The sequence below is a fragment of the Chiloscyllium plagiosum genome, chromosome 10 (assembly GCF_004010195.1).
Source record: "Chiloscyllium plagiosum isolate BGI_BamShark_2017 chromosome 10, ASM401019v2, whole genome shotgun sequence".
NCBI lineage: Eukaryota > Metazoa > Chordata > Chondrichthyes > Orectolobiformes > Hemiscylliidae > Chiloscyllium > Chiloscyllium plagiosum.
In genome coordinates, this window is record NC_057719.1 from 26,337,406 (window position 1) to 26,350,775 (window position 13,370).

The 13,370-nt window shown below is 39.6% G+C and overlaps 1 protein-coding gene across 1 annotated transcript in view; it reads left to right on the top strand.

The window, feature by feature from the left end:
- LOC122553447 (NADH dehydrogenase [ubiquinone] 1 beta subcomplex subunit 1-like) overlaps positions 1-11,110 on the top strand; it is a 13,993-nt gene extending 2,883 nt beyond the window's left edge. Inside the window, exons 2-3 of the mRNA XM_043697210.1 lie at positions 3,545-3,685; positions 10,739-11,110. Of these exons, the coding sequence (XP_043553145.1) occupies positions 3,549-3,685; positions 10,739-10,775 (174 nt within the window). The 5' untranslated portion in view covers positions 3,545-3,548 and the 3' untranslated portion in view covers positions 10,776-11,110. The remainder of the gene's footprint in view (positions 1-3,544; positions 3,686-10,738) is intronic.
- The last annotated feature ends 2,260 nt before the right edge of the window (positions 11,111-13,370 follow it).

Consider the following 13,370-nt stretch of genomic DNA (forward strand, 5'->3'; position numbering starts at 1 on the left):
TCCTCAGCCATGCATTCATTTGCTCTATCCTCCTATTCCTGCCCTCACTAGCTTGTAGCACCGGGAGTAATCCAGATATTACTATTCTTGAGGACCTTTTTAAATTTCTGCCTAACTCTCTGTAATCACCCTTCAGAACCTCAGCCTTTTCCCTTCCTATGTTGTTGGTTCCAATGTGGACAGTGACCTCTTGCAGGCCCCTCTTCCCCCTTGAGAACATTCTGCACCCTCTCGGGCATCCTTGATCCTGGCACCAGGGAAGCAACACACCATTTTGATTTTTCACTGCTGGCCACAGAAACATCTGTCTGTACCTCAGACTAGAGAATCCCCTAACACAATTAATCTCTTGGAACCTGACGTACTCCTCATTGCGTTAGAGCCAGTCTGAATACCAGAAACTTGGCTGTTCGTACTACGTTCCCCTGAGAATCCATCATCCCCTACATTTTCCAAAACAGCATACTTGTTTGAAATGTGTATAGCCACAGAACACACCTGCACTAGGTGTCTACCTCTCTTACCTTTCCTGGAGTTAACCCATCTTTGTGACTGTATCTGAGATTTTCCCTATAACTGCCATCCATCACATACTGTTGCTGTTGCAAATTCCTCATTGCTTCTAACTGTCTCTTCAACCGATCTGATAAGATTTGCAACCAACAGCATTTATGGCAGATATAATCTCAGTAACCCTTAAACTCTCTTTAAACTCCCACATTTGATGAGAAGCACATATCACTCTACTAAAGGCTATTTTTGCTCCTTCACAATCTCCAGACCCAGAAAATAATACTGTCTTATTCCTCTACAAAACACTGCCCCAGGTTAGATGAATAGTTATGGCTTATATTTTAAGTTTAATCAAGAGACATATCTCAAAGAACATAATCAAGAAAAAAACCCACTCTGCTCACTACTGCAGACTTTCTGTAGGCCACAGTTAACGTATCTGATTCTGTACTGTGAACTTCGCCCAAACAGTTCATCCAAGATCAGTTGTGAATTTCACGGTTTGTTAATTTTCCCAGACGCACTCCAATGTCCAGCGATACAGAAATTCAAACAGCAAAGGTAGTACTGTGCAGGTACACTCTGATGTCAGTTTCTATTTTTCTCTCTCTCTCTCCTGCACTGACCTCACCATGTGCTTCCTTTGTATGTTCTTCTCCCTTTTAAAACTGCTGTTGTTTTGACTTTCTTTTCCAAAGTTCCAAAACAATGCAACAGCATATGAAACAGTAATTGCTGCTCCTAGAATTCGAGGAAATCACCTCCACACCTAAAATACCTTAAGAAAGGAGCAGCTGTTAACAGCCAGAAATTTTCCATCTTGGATTACCCAGAATCCCAGCGTTGCTGGCATCTGTCATGTACTGAGATGTGGTCTTATGGATCAAGTCAGTTTTTTCTTCTCTCTGCACTTTATTTTCTGAATGACACAAGCTAGATATCCTCAGTGCCTGTGATTTTTGAGAAGAACTCTCAGTGCCTCCACCCAGAAAGAAGGATGAGTAGTAAGCTAATGCAGGAAGAGGAGAAAGCTAAAATGAGAGAAACAAATATTTTAATGGGAGGACTGTAACAGGTTGGCATGGATGAGTTGGACCGAAGAGTCTGTTTCCAAGCTGTACAGCATGTAAACACCCTTCGGTCCAACTCGTCCATGCCAACCTGATATCCTAAATTAATCTAGTTCCATTTGCTAAGATTTGGTCCATATCCTGCTAAATTCTTCCTATTCATATACCAATCCAGATACCTTTTAAATGTTGGAATTGTACCAGCCTCCACCACCTCTGGCAGCTCATTCCATACACACACCTCCCTCTGTTGCCCCTTTTAAAAGTTGCCCATTTTAAATCTTTCTCCTCTCTCCTTAAACCTATGTCCTCTATTTTTGGAAGTCCCCACTCTGGGGGAAAATACCTTAGCTATTCACCCTATCCAAGCCTGTCATGATTTTATAAACCTGTATAAGGCGACCCCTCAGCCTCTAGCATTCCAGGGAAAATAGCCCCAGTCTTTTCAGCCTTTCCCTATAGCTCAATCCCTCCAACCCTGGCAACATCCTTGTAAATCTTTTCTGAACCTTTTCAAGTTTCAGTCCATCCTTCCTATATCAAGGAGACCAGAATTGCATCCAGTATTTCAACAGTAGCCTAACCGATGTCCTGTACAGCCACAACATAACCTCCTAATTCAAAGCACTCACCAGGCAAGCATACCAAACGCCTACTTCGCTAACCTGTCTATCTGGGACTCCACTTTCAAGGAACTATGAACCTGCACTCCAAGGTTTTTGTTCAGCAACACTCCCCAGGACCTTACTATTAAGTGTATATATCATGCCCGATTTGCCTTTTCAAAATGCAGCACCTCTCATTTGTCTAAATTAAACTTCATCGGCCCATCTGATCAAGGTCCTGTTGTACTCCAAGGTAACCTTCTTCACTGTTCATGACACTTCCGATTTTGGTCTATCTGCAAATTTACTAACCATACCTCCAGTGTTCACATCCAAATCATTTATGTAAATGACGAAAAGCAGTGGACTCAGCATCTCTGCAAGACTTTTACCATATGAATGGTGACTCTTATTTGCTGTTGAGTTTTTGCAAGTCAACTTTAATGTTGGAACATATTTATTAGAGCTAGCCAACTGTTTAGTGCTATGACTAATCTTGCAAAATACTGGCATATTTCTATTGAAGGTAGTAATCAGAATATTGAGTTATTTTGTATCAAATTGACTGTCCAATATGTGACTAGTTGATAATATTTTGAACAAATAAACTGTGTAATTAGTTAGAATATTGACAGCAGTGTCATTCCATCCAATTGAAATACTTGGCTGCCAAGCCAATATGCCAAATAGCTAAAGTTCCTAAAAAAAAAATTAATATTTGAGTTCACAATGTAACAAGAAGTATCTGGTATTCATTAAAAATCTTTACGTGAGGAAACCTAGCAGTTCTTCTATAATTCTTTTTTGCACTGGAACTGATCATAAGACAGATTAACTGTTCTTTCAGCTCATGGATATGTTGCCATCTTGGTGCAGCCATTTCTCACATTGATTGTAATTTAATACCTCCTTCAGACAATTCATAAACATATGCACATCCAGGGCTCATGTCATGTGTTTATTTGAACTAAAAAATCATCGATATGCTTCCATTAAACTGTCAGAGCCGATAAATGGCCAAACTGAATGGAGAATGTGAGGACTGCAAATGGTGGAGATCAGGATTGAGACTGTTGTGCTGGAAAAGCACAGCAGTCTGGCAGCATCTGAGGAGCAGGAGAATCGACGTTTCAGGCATAAGCCCTTCATCAGGAATCTTCTCCTGCTCCTTGGATGCTGCCTGACCTGCTGTGCATTTCCAGCACCACACCCTTCACACCAAAATAAATGGGTAGTCATGATACTTACGTAGGAGTTTTAGATATGAGATGTGCATGATATGCAGATAGGAATGCAGCACCATTTAATCAGGAATTTGGCTTGTATATTTGAGTTTTTTTGTTTTTCTTTCCTCAGTATAATGAGTCTCATTAACATTGTACGTGAACACTGGACAAATATCCTTGTTCCTCTGGGATTTGTATTGGGATGTTATCTTGATAGAAGAAATGATAGCAAACTTACTGCTTTCAGAAACAAAAGTTTATTGTATAAACGGTGAGTATGAAATTTATAGTTTGAATCCATATTGTCTTATTTACAGATAGGCTCTTACTTATTTTAAGACAAACCTCTGTTAATCTTGATAAATATTATTAAGTTGGTAATTTAAAATTTTAACAAAAATTTTAAAAATGTATTCTTGTTTATTCTAAGGTAGGACATTTTCCGGTGTCCATGATTTGCCAACAATGTCAATGTTTATTGACTTATAAAATTATCCTTCTAATGTCTCTTGAGGGCAAAAAAGATGGGAAGAGATTGTTTAGACATAAGTTAGATTATTAATTCTGCATCCTAAACATAGAGGGATCCAAGATTTTGGGGAGGGTTCAGAGAAAATTTGCTACTGCTCCATCATTTAATGCTCTCCTACATGATCCACCACTTCAATGACTTTTGTCCACACCATCCCATAACCTTTTATGCCATTGATAATCAAAGTTTATCAAACTTTACCTTAAATATACTCATTTTTGCAGTGCTCTGGGGAAGAGAATTCCAAAGATTCGCCATCTGACGTTTTCAAAAAAACTCCTTATCCCTGACATCTCCCCCCAGTCCTGTTTGCTTTTGTCCCTCCCTTTGCTCCTTTCTTAAACAGTGGGGTCACATTTGCAAGCTTCTAATCTACAGGAATCATTCCAGAATCTGGAATTTTGGAAGGTTACCAATGAATTTACTATCTGTACAGCCACTTCCAGAGATTTCGATAATAGAGCTATGGCTTTTTTCTTTCTATGAATATAAGCTGAAACTCTCTTCCATGCCATTGTTGCCTTTAGACTTTATTGTTCCAGCATACACATGGCCAGTCTCTCATTTCACACTCTCTATAAACTTGAGCTCATTCAAAACTTCAGTGCCAATGTCTTAACTTCCATCAAATCCTATTTGTCATAAGACTACAGGAAATAAGAGCAAAAGAAAGCCATTCGGTCCATCGAGTCTATTCTGCCATTCAACTTGATTACAGAAAATCTGATAATCCTTAATTCCACTTTCCTGCCTTTTCCCCATAACTCTTGATTCCCTTACTGATTAAAAATCTGTCTCTCTCAGCCTTGAATACACGAAATAACCCAGTCTCTACAGCCCTGTGTTGGAAAGAAAGCCACAGATTCACCCAAATTAAAAATAAAATACTGCAGATGCTGAAAACCTGAAACAAGTACGAAAATGCTGGAGAACTTCAGCAGGTCTGGGAGCAGTTCTCAGAGTTCTGAAGAAGTCAAATTGGGCACAAAATTTTAACTCTGTTTCTCTCTGTTCAGATGCTGTCAGATCTGCTGAGTTTCGCCTGCATTTTCTGTTTGTTTCATAGATTCACCCACTACCATCTGAGAGAAGAAATTCCTCCTCATCTATCTTAAATGAGCAACCCCTTATTTTGAGATTATCCCCTCTGGTCCTAGATTCTCCCACAGGGAGAAACAACCTTTCTGTATCTACCCTGTCAAGTTATAGAGTCATAGAGATGTACAGCATGGAAACAGACCCTTCGGTCCAACCCGTCCACGCCAACCAGATATCCCAACCCAATCTAGTCCCACCTGGCCCTATCCCTCCAAACCTTTCCTATTCATATACCCATCCAAATGCCTCTTAAATGTTGCAATTGTACCAGCATCCACCACTTCCTCTGGCAGCTCATTCCATACCCATACCACCCTCAGTGTGAAAAAGTTGCCCCTTAGGTCTCTTTTATATCTTTCCCCTCTCATCTATGCCCTCTAGTTTAGAACTCCCTGACCCCAGGGAAAAGATTTTGCCTATTTACCCTATCCATGCCCCTCATAATTTTGTAAACCTCTATAAGGTCACCCCTCAGCCTCCGACACTGCAGGGAAAACAGCCCCAGCCTGTTCAGCCCCTACCTGTAGCTCAAATCCTCCAACCCTGGCAACATCCTTGTAAATCTTTTCTGAACCCTTTCAAGCTTCACATCTTTCCGATAGGAAGGAGACCAGAATTGCATGCAATATTCCTACAGCGGCCCAACCAATGTCCTGTACAGCCGCAACATGACCTCCCAACTCCTGTACTCAATACTCTGATCAATAAAAGAAACCATACCAAACACCATCTTCACTATCCTACCTACCTGCGACTCCACTTTCAAGGAGCTATGAACCTGCACTCCAAGGTCTCTTTGTTCAGCAACACGCCATAGGACCTTAGCATTAAGATTTACTGCTAAGATTTGCTTTCCCAAAATGCAGCACCTCGCATTTATCTGAATTAAACTCCATCTGCCACTTCTCAGCCCATTGGCCCATCTGGTCAAGATCCTGTTGTAATCTGAGGTAAACCTCTTTGCTGTCCACCACATCTCTAATTTTGTCTTAGAGTCTTGTATGTTGTGATAAATTGCAATGAGTTCAGGCCCAGCTTGCTCAACCTGTCACAAGACAGTCCCTCCATACCTGGGATCAGCCTAGTAAAGTCAGTTTGGACTGCCTCCAATGCCACTATATTGTTCCGTAGATAATGGGCCCAGAACTGTTCATAGTAACCCAGCTGTGGTCTAATTGGTGCCTTGTATAGGCAGTATACAAGTGTAAGACCTCCCTGTTCTACTCTTAATTCCCTTTGGAATGAAGGCAAACACTGAATTTGCCTTCCCTCTTACCTGCTGAACTTCGCTAACTTTTTGTGACTTAAATATAAGGATGTCCAAATCCTTCTTGTAGCTTTCTTCAGTCTTTCACCATCTAAATTATGTTTAGCTACTCTATTCTTCCTGTCAAAGTGCATAACCTAATGTTTTGCCATGTTATATTCTCATTGTATTAAGGAGCCTAATGTGTGGTTCCTTATCAAACACCTTTTGGAAATTCAAAAGCATTCTGAAATAATTCTATTTTTGGACCTATTACTTCCCCCAATAAGTAACTTCTCAATATTAAAATTCTCATCTCTTATCTCCACGATATGCGTTCTTCTAAGTATGGCTTCTTTAGCATTCCTGATTTTAATTGCCCCATCATTGATGATTGTGTCTACAGCAGTTGAGGCTTCAAACTCTGAAATTCCATCTAGAAACCTCACTGCCTCCCCACATCTCTATTATGCATCAATATTTTTGAAAGCTACCTGTTTATATTGTATTTGATAATACTCTGTAACACACTTTGAGATGTTCTATTATGTTCGAGGTGGTGAGTAATTGTAAATTCTTGCTTAATTCTTATGCTCCCATTTCAGTCATGAACTCAACCACCATTATTTGAATAGTTCACTAAACTTCAATATTTATAATATTTTGTTCATCCCAAATCTTTGAAACTGGATGTAGCTATTTTGGTATTTTGATGCTCTGTTAGAAAGGATCTTGGATTACTACTTACACTTCTGGAAGATGAATGTCCAACATTTGTGCCTTTCTTACATAAACAATTTTTATTGGGAAATTGCAATCTGCCATTGTCTAAGGTGACAATACCAATGTGAAATATGTGATTAGGTATGTATTTTCCAGTAACATGTTTGTTTCGAGACGCCAGTTTGCCTCTCAAAGTAAACTTCTATTTATTTATTTTGATTCATCAAAATTAATGCTTGCTCTGTTTCCTGTTCCTAGTTTTCTTTATTTCTTCTGCAGCTTCCCATTTTCCTAAATGCTTTTCTTTCTGTTTATTTACTTCAGCAACTTTCCAGTTCTAAATTGATTGCCCTCCTTCCGAGCTTAAGTAATTCTAGCACCACAGAGGATATATGTAACAATGACCAATTGTAAATAGTTCTTGATGGTAACCTTGAGAATGTGGCCTTTCACACAAGCAGTGTCCAAGGATGAATAGTCGTGTGTACAAATTCAAAAGGATCTTTATCAGCTGAATCATTGGCGCTGTGGCAGATGTAATTTAACACAGGGAAATGTAAGATTTTAATTTTGACAGTTCTGGTCACAGTCATAGAGATGTACAGCACTGAAACAAACCCTTCAGTCCAACTCATGCTGACCAGATATCCGAAATTAATCTAGTCCCATTTCCCAGCACTTGGCCCATATCCTTCCAAACAGTTCCTGTTCATACATACAACATTTAAAAGGCAACTGGATGTAATTGTACCAGCCTCCACCACTTCTTCCGGCAGTTCATTCAATACACGCACCACCCTCTGCATGAAAAAGTGCACCTTAGGTCCCTTTTAAATCTTTCCCCTCTCACCCTAAACCTATGCCCTCTAGTTTTGAACTCCTCTAGACCTTGTCTACTTATCCTATCCATGCCCCTCATGATCTTATCAACCTCCAAAAGTTTATCCCTCAGCCTCTGATGCTCCAGGGAAAGCAGCCCGAGCCTATTCAGCCTCTCCCTATAGCTCAAACCCTCCAACCCTGATAACATCCTCGTAAATCTTTTCTGAACCCTTTCAGGTTTCACAACACCCTTCCTATAGCAGGGAGACCCAAAGTGGCCTAACCAATGTCCTGTACAGCTGTAAGATGACCTCCCAATTTCCATTCTGTGACCAATAAAGGAAAGCATACCAAACAGCTTCTTCACTATGCTATCTACTTGCGACTCCACTTTCAATGAAATATGAACCTGCACTCCAAGGTCTCTTTGTTCAGCAACACTGTTAAGTATACAAGTCTGGCGCTGATTTACCTTTCTAAAGTGCTGCACCTCCCATTTATCTAAATTAAACTTCATCTGCCGCTCCTCGGCCCATTGGCTCATCTGATCAAGATCCTGTTGTACTCCGAGGTAACCTTCTTTGCTGTCCACTACGCCTTCAGTTTTGGTCTCATCCACAAACTTACTAACTGTACCTCCTATATTCACATCCAAATCATTTATGTCAAAAAGCAGTCGACCCAGAACCGATCATTGTGGCACACCACTGGCCACAGGCCTCCAGTCTGAAAAGCAACACTCCACAACCACCCTCTGTCATCTTAGAGCCAGTTCTGTATCCAAATAGTTAGTATTCCATGTGATCTAACCTTGCTAACCAGTCTACCATGGGGAAACTAGTCAAATGCCTTACAGAGGTCCATTTAGATCACACCCACCACTCTGTCCTCGCCAATCCTCCTTGTTACTTCTTCAAAACACTCAAGCAAGTTCATATGATTTCCTTTGCACGTTGACTATCCTAATCAATTCTTATCTATCTAAATACATGTAAAGCCTGTCCCTCAGGATTTCCTTCAACAACTTGCCCACCACTGATGTCAGTCTCGTCAGTCTCATCAGTCTATAGTTCTCTGACTTTTTCTTATCACCTTTCTTTAATAGTGGCACCTTGTTAGCCAACGTCCAGTCTTCAAGCACCTCATCTGTGAGTATTGATGATCCAGATATCTCAGCAAGCAGTAAACTCCCTAGCTTCTCACAGTTTTAGGGTACATCTGATCAGGTCCTGGGGATTTATCCCCCTTTGTGTTTCAAGACATCCAGCACCGTCTCCTCTGTAACATGGACATTTTTCAAGATGTCACTAGCTACTTGCCCACATTCTATATCTTCCATGTCCTTCTCCACAATAAACACTGATGTAAAATACTTGTTTAGTATCTTCCCCCATGTCCTCCGGTCCCACAGATAGGTTGCCTTGCTGATCTTTGAAAGGTTCTATTCTCTCTCTAGTTACCTTTCTTGTCTTTAATGTATTTATAAAATCCCTTTGGACTCTCATTAACCCTATTTGCCAAAGGTAATTAATGTCCCATTTTTGCCCTCCTGATTTCCATCTTGTGTATACTTCTACTGCCTTTATACTCTTAAGGATTCAGTCGATCTCCGTTGTCTATACCTGACATGCGCTTCCTTTTTTTTTTCTTAACCAAAACCTCAACATCCTATGGATACTAAATGGGATGTTGTTGAGGCCTTGAAACAGGAAAGAAATCTTGGGGTTTTAGTGATGATGTCAATAAAACGAAATGTATCCAGGTTACATAAAACAAAGCAAATAAGATGTTGGATGGCAAAGATAGGATCATAATGTATAAATGCAGAGACGCTATTTTAAAACAGTCATGATTTGGAGATGCCGGTGTTGGACTGGGGTGTACAAAGTTAAAAATCACACACCAGGTTAACAGATGAAAGGCTTAACAGACAATCAATTTTTCAATGTATAATTTCAGTTACATCACACTATAAATTTTTGCTATAAATTCTGTGTGTTAGGATTGAGCTCTCCACTACCACCTGATGAAGGAGCGTCGCTCCGAAAGCTAGTATGCTTTCAATTAAATCTGTTGGACTATAACCTGTTGTTGTGTGATTTTTAACTTTATTTTAAAACAGTATTCAATCATGTCTACATTACTGTATTCCAGCGCAATCATTTCAGGTTTTTCATACAGTTCTTCATCGTGCTGCTTCTGTGATTTTCTTATTTCTTTGGCGTTTGGAGATACGACCATGAGCTATGGATTTGATTTCAGGGGTGCACATATGCTTATTTGGAAATGGGGAATCACACTTTTGTCTCTTTACCATATTAGTCTCTCTCTTTCAAACTAATCAGTATTGGAGGGAGTACAGGGGTTTTTCCTACAATTTAAGAGAATGAGGAAAGTATAAATGTTAAAAGCATTTTGAAGATAATCTCAATATTTATAAACTGTATGATGATAATGCATGTGGAAATATTGTAAATAAATTGCCAGTCTGCAGCTGCAACGTTTTCTGGAATCAGAATATTTGACTCAAAAGCTATGAATGAATTACTGCTTTAATTGAATAGTGAAGAAAGATTGTGATAAAATTTAATATCTAGTTAGGCACTACTGTAGTTGATTAGTTATAGATATTTTTAATCAACCTGTTCAGATGTGTTATGACAATATTATGGAGCATGTGGGACTTGAATCTAGGCCTCCTGGCTCAAGAGAAGGGACACTACCAGAGTACCACAATCAACATGTTCAGATATGTTGTGACACACCTCTGAAGCTGTTGGGACTTGAACCTGGGACTTGAACCCAGGCCTTCAGGCTCAAAGATAGGGACATTATTACTTCACCACAAGAATCCTAATTGAAGTGTTGTACATTTTAATTAATCACACTATCATTCCTTTTAGGGAACTGAAACCAGGTGAAGAAACAACGTGGAAGTGAAGAGCTAAAAGCTATACTGAGAAACAAGCAACTGTTGCATAAAGAAAATCAGCTCAAATGCCGTTTTACAAGTCTTGAATCTTCAATTAGGGATCCAGTGACAGTTCATTTCAATAATGCTGCTTTGTTCTATGACATTTTCACCAATCTCCATCTTCTTATCTTTGTGTAACAGAAAATTGGTTTAAATCCTAAAATTTGTCCAAGATTGTCCCCTTTGTATCACTGATGTAAAGTTTAAAAATGAACAGCAAATACTTCATTATTTGTTTCATTAGCCTGAATACATGTAAATGATGTGGCAGACCTAATAAAACTTACTGTATTTATTTTCACTTGAACCTTTTCTTTCAATATTTACAATTTTAAAGTTGTAAAATGTTAAGTGAGTAACATTTTGAACTCTTGATAATCCTACTGAACCTGATTGATGTTGTAAATCCTGGTGTGGAACTGTAGTATTTCAGTAGCTTAATTGCTTAACAAGATTGTTGGCAAGTATTCGAACAACTTAATTTGAAATGACAATAGAAGATGCTGGAAATACTCAGCAGATGGTGAATATAATGGCACACTATCTATCTATGCATCCAAATTGAATGCACCGTGGTATCATGTTCATGCATCTGCTAATTTCCCATCTTCCTTTTCATCCTCTCCCTTCATAAGTAAATTTGAGATATAATGCTGAAAATCATGACAGTCTGAGGTACCCATCACTGTGAAGAAGGCCAGTATTCAACAGGGGTCATATTCTGTTTGTGTGGACTGAACGTTGACGTTATATAATTTATAGAAAACTGGTGGCTTGCCTTTTTATAGCTTCTCTTTTCCATTTTGTTTTTGTTTCTCATTCATTTCAGAGATTATTTCATGGTTTGCCTATTAATTCTCCACAAACCCCACTCTGAAAATCATTGTCTTAAATTTGAAAGTTCCACAAACAGCAAAGTGATAATTACAGATTTTAGTTTTATTGATGTAGGTTATGTGATAAACATAGCCAGGATAATGAAGAAACATCCCTGCCTTTCACACAAATAAGGAAGAAATCTGGAGTCATAGGAAATGTACAACATGGAAACAGACCGTTCGGTCCAACTCGTTCAAGCTGACCAGATATCCTAACCTAATGCAGTCCCATTTGCCAGCACTTAGCCCATATTCCTATAAACCTTTCCTATTCATATACCCATCCAGATACCTTTTAAATGCTTTATTATACCAGCCTCGCCAACACTTCCTCTGGCAGCTCGTTCCATACATGCAGTACCCTCTGTGTGAAAAACTTGCCTCTTAAGTCCTTTTTATATCATTTCCCCTCCCACCCTAAATCTATGCCCTCTAGTTCCGGATTTCCCCACCTCAGGAAAAAGACCTTGTCTACTTATCCATGCCCCTCATGATTTTATACACCTCTAAGATTACCCCTCAACCTCTGATGCTCCAGAGAAAACGGCTCCAACCTATTCAGCCTCTCCCTATAGCTGAAATCCTCTAACCCTGGCAACATCCTTGTAAATCATTTCTGAACCTTTTCAAGTATCACAACATCTTTTCAATAGGAAGACTAGAATTGTATGCAGTATTCCAAAGGTTTCCTAACCAATGGCCTATACAGCCGCAATGTGACCTCCCAATTCCTATACTCAATGCTCTGACCAATAAAGAAAAGCATACCAAAATGCCTCCTTCACTATCCAATCTACCTACAACTCTACTTTCAAGGAACTATGAACCTGCACTCCAAGGTCTCTTTGTTCAGCAACACTCCCCAGGACCTTACCAGTAAGTGTATAAGTTTTGTTCTGATTTGCTTTTCCAAATACAGCACCTCACATTTATCTAAATTAAACTTCATCTGCCACTCCTCAGCCCACTGGCCCATCTGATCAAGATCCCATTGTAATCTGAGGTAACCTTCACTGTCCGCTACACCTCAAATTTTGGTGCCATCTGCAAACTTACTAACTATTCCCCCTATGTTCACATAGAAATCAATTATATAAATGACGAAAAGTATCAACCACTCAACTGCTTGATCCTGCTTTTCAAACTATTCTAACCAAGTTTAACATTTTATTCATGCAGCACTAGAGTGTCATCTAGATTTTACATTCGGGTAATTGGAATCGGACATGAAATCACAACCTTCTAACTCAGGCAAAGTACTACAAATGAATCATGACATATCTAAAAATGTATATTGTTTTTCTTAAAAAATTTTTTTGTTGTCAATTTCCAAATGCCTGGACACTAGCTAGGCTTCAGCTGACAGGTGGCAAGTAATATTCATGCCACACAAGTACCAGACAATGACCATCTACAACGAGAGACCCTAACCATTGACCCTTGGCATTTACATAGAACATAGAAGAATACAGCGCAGTACAGGCCCTTCGGCCCTCGATGTTGCGCCGATCCAAGCCCACCTAACCTACACTAGCCCACTATCCTCCATATGCCTATCCAATGCCCGCTTAAATGCTCATAATGAAGGAGAGTCCACCACTGCTACTGGCAGGGCATTCCATGAACTCACGACCCGCAGAGTAAAGAACCTACCCCTAACATCTCTCCTATACCTACCCCCCC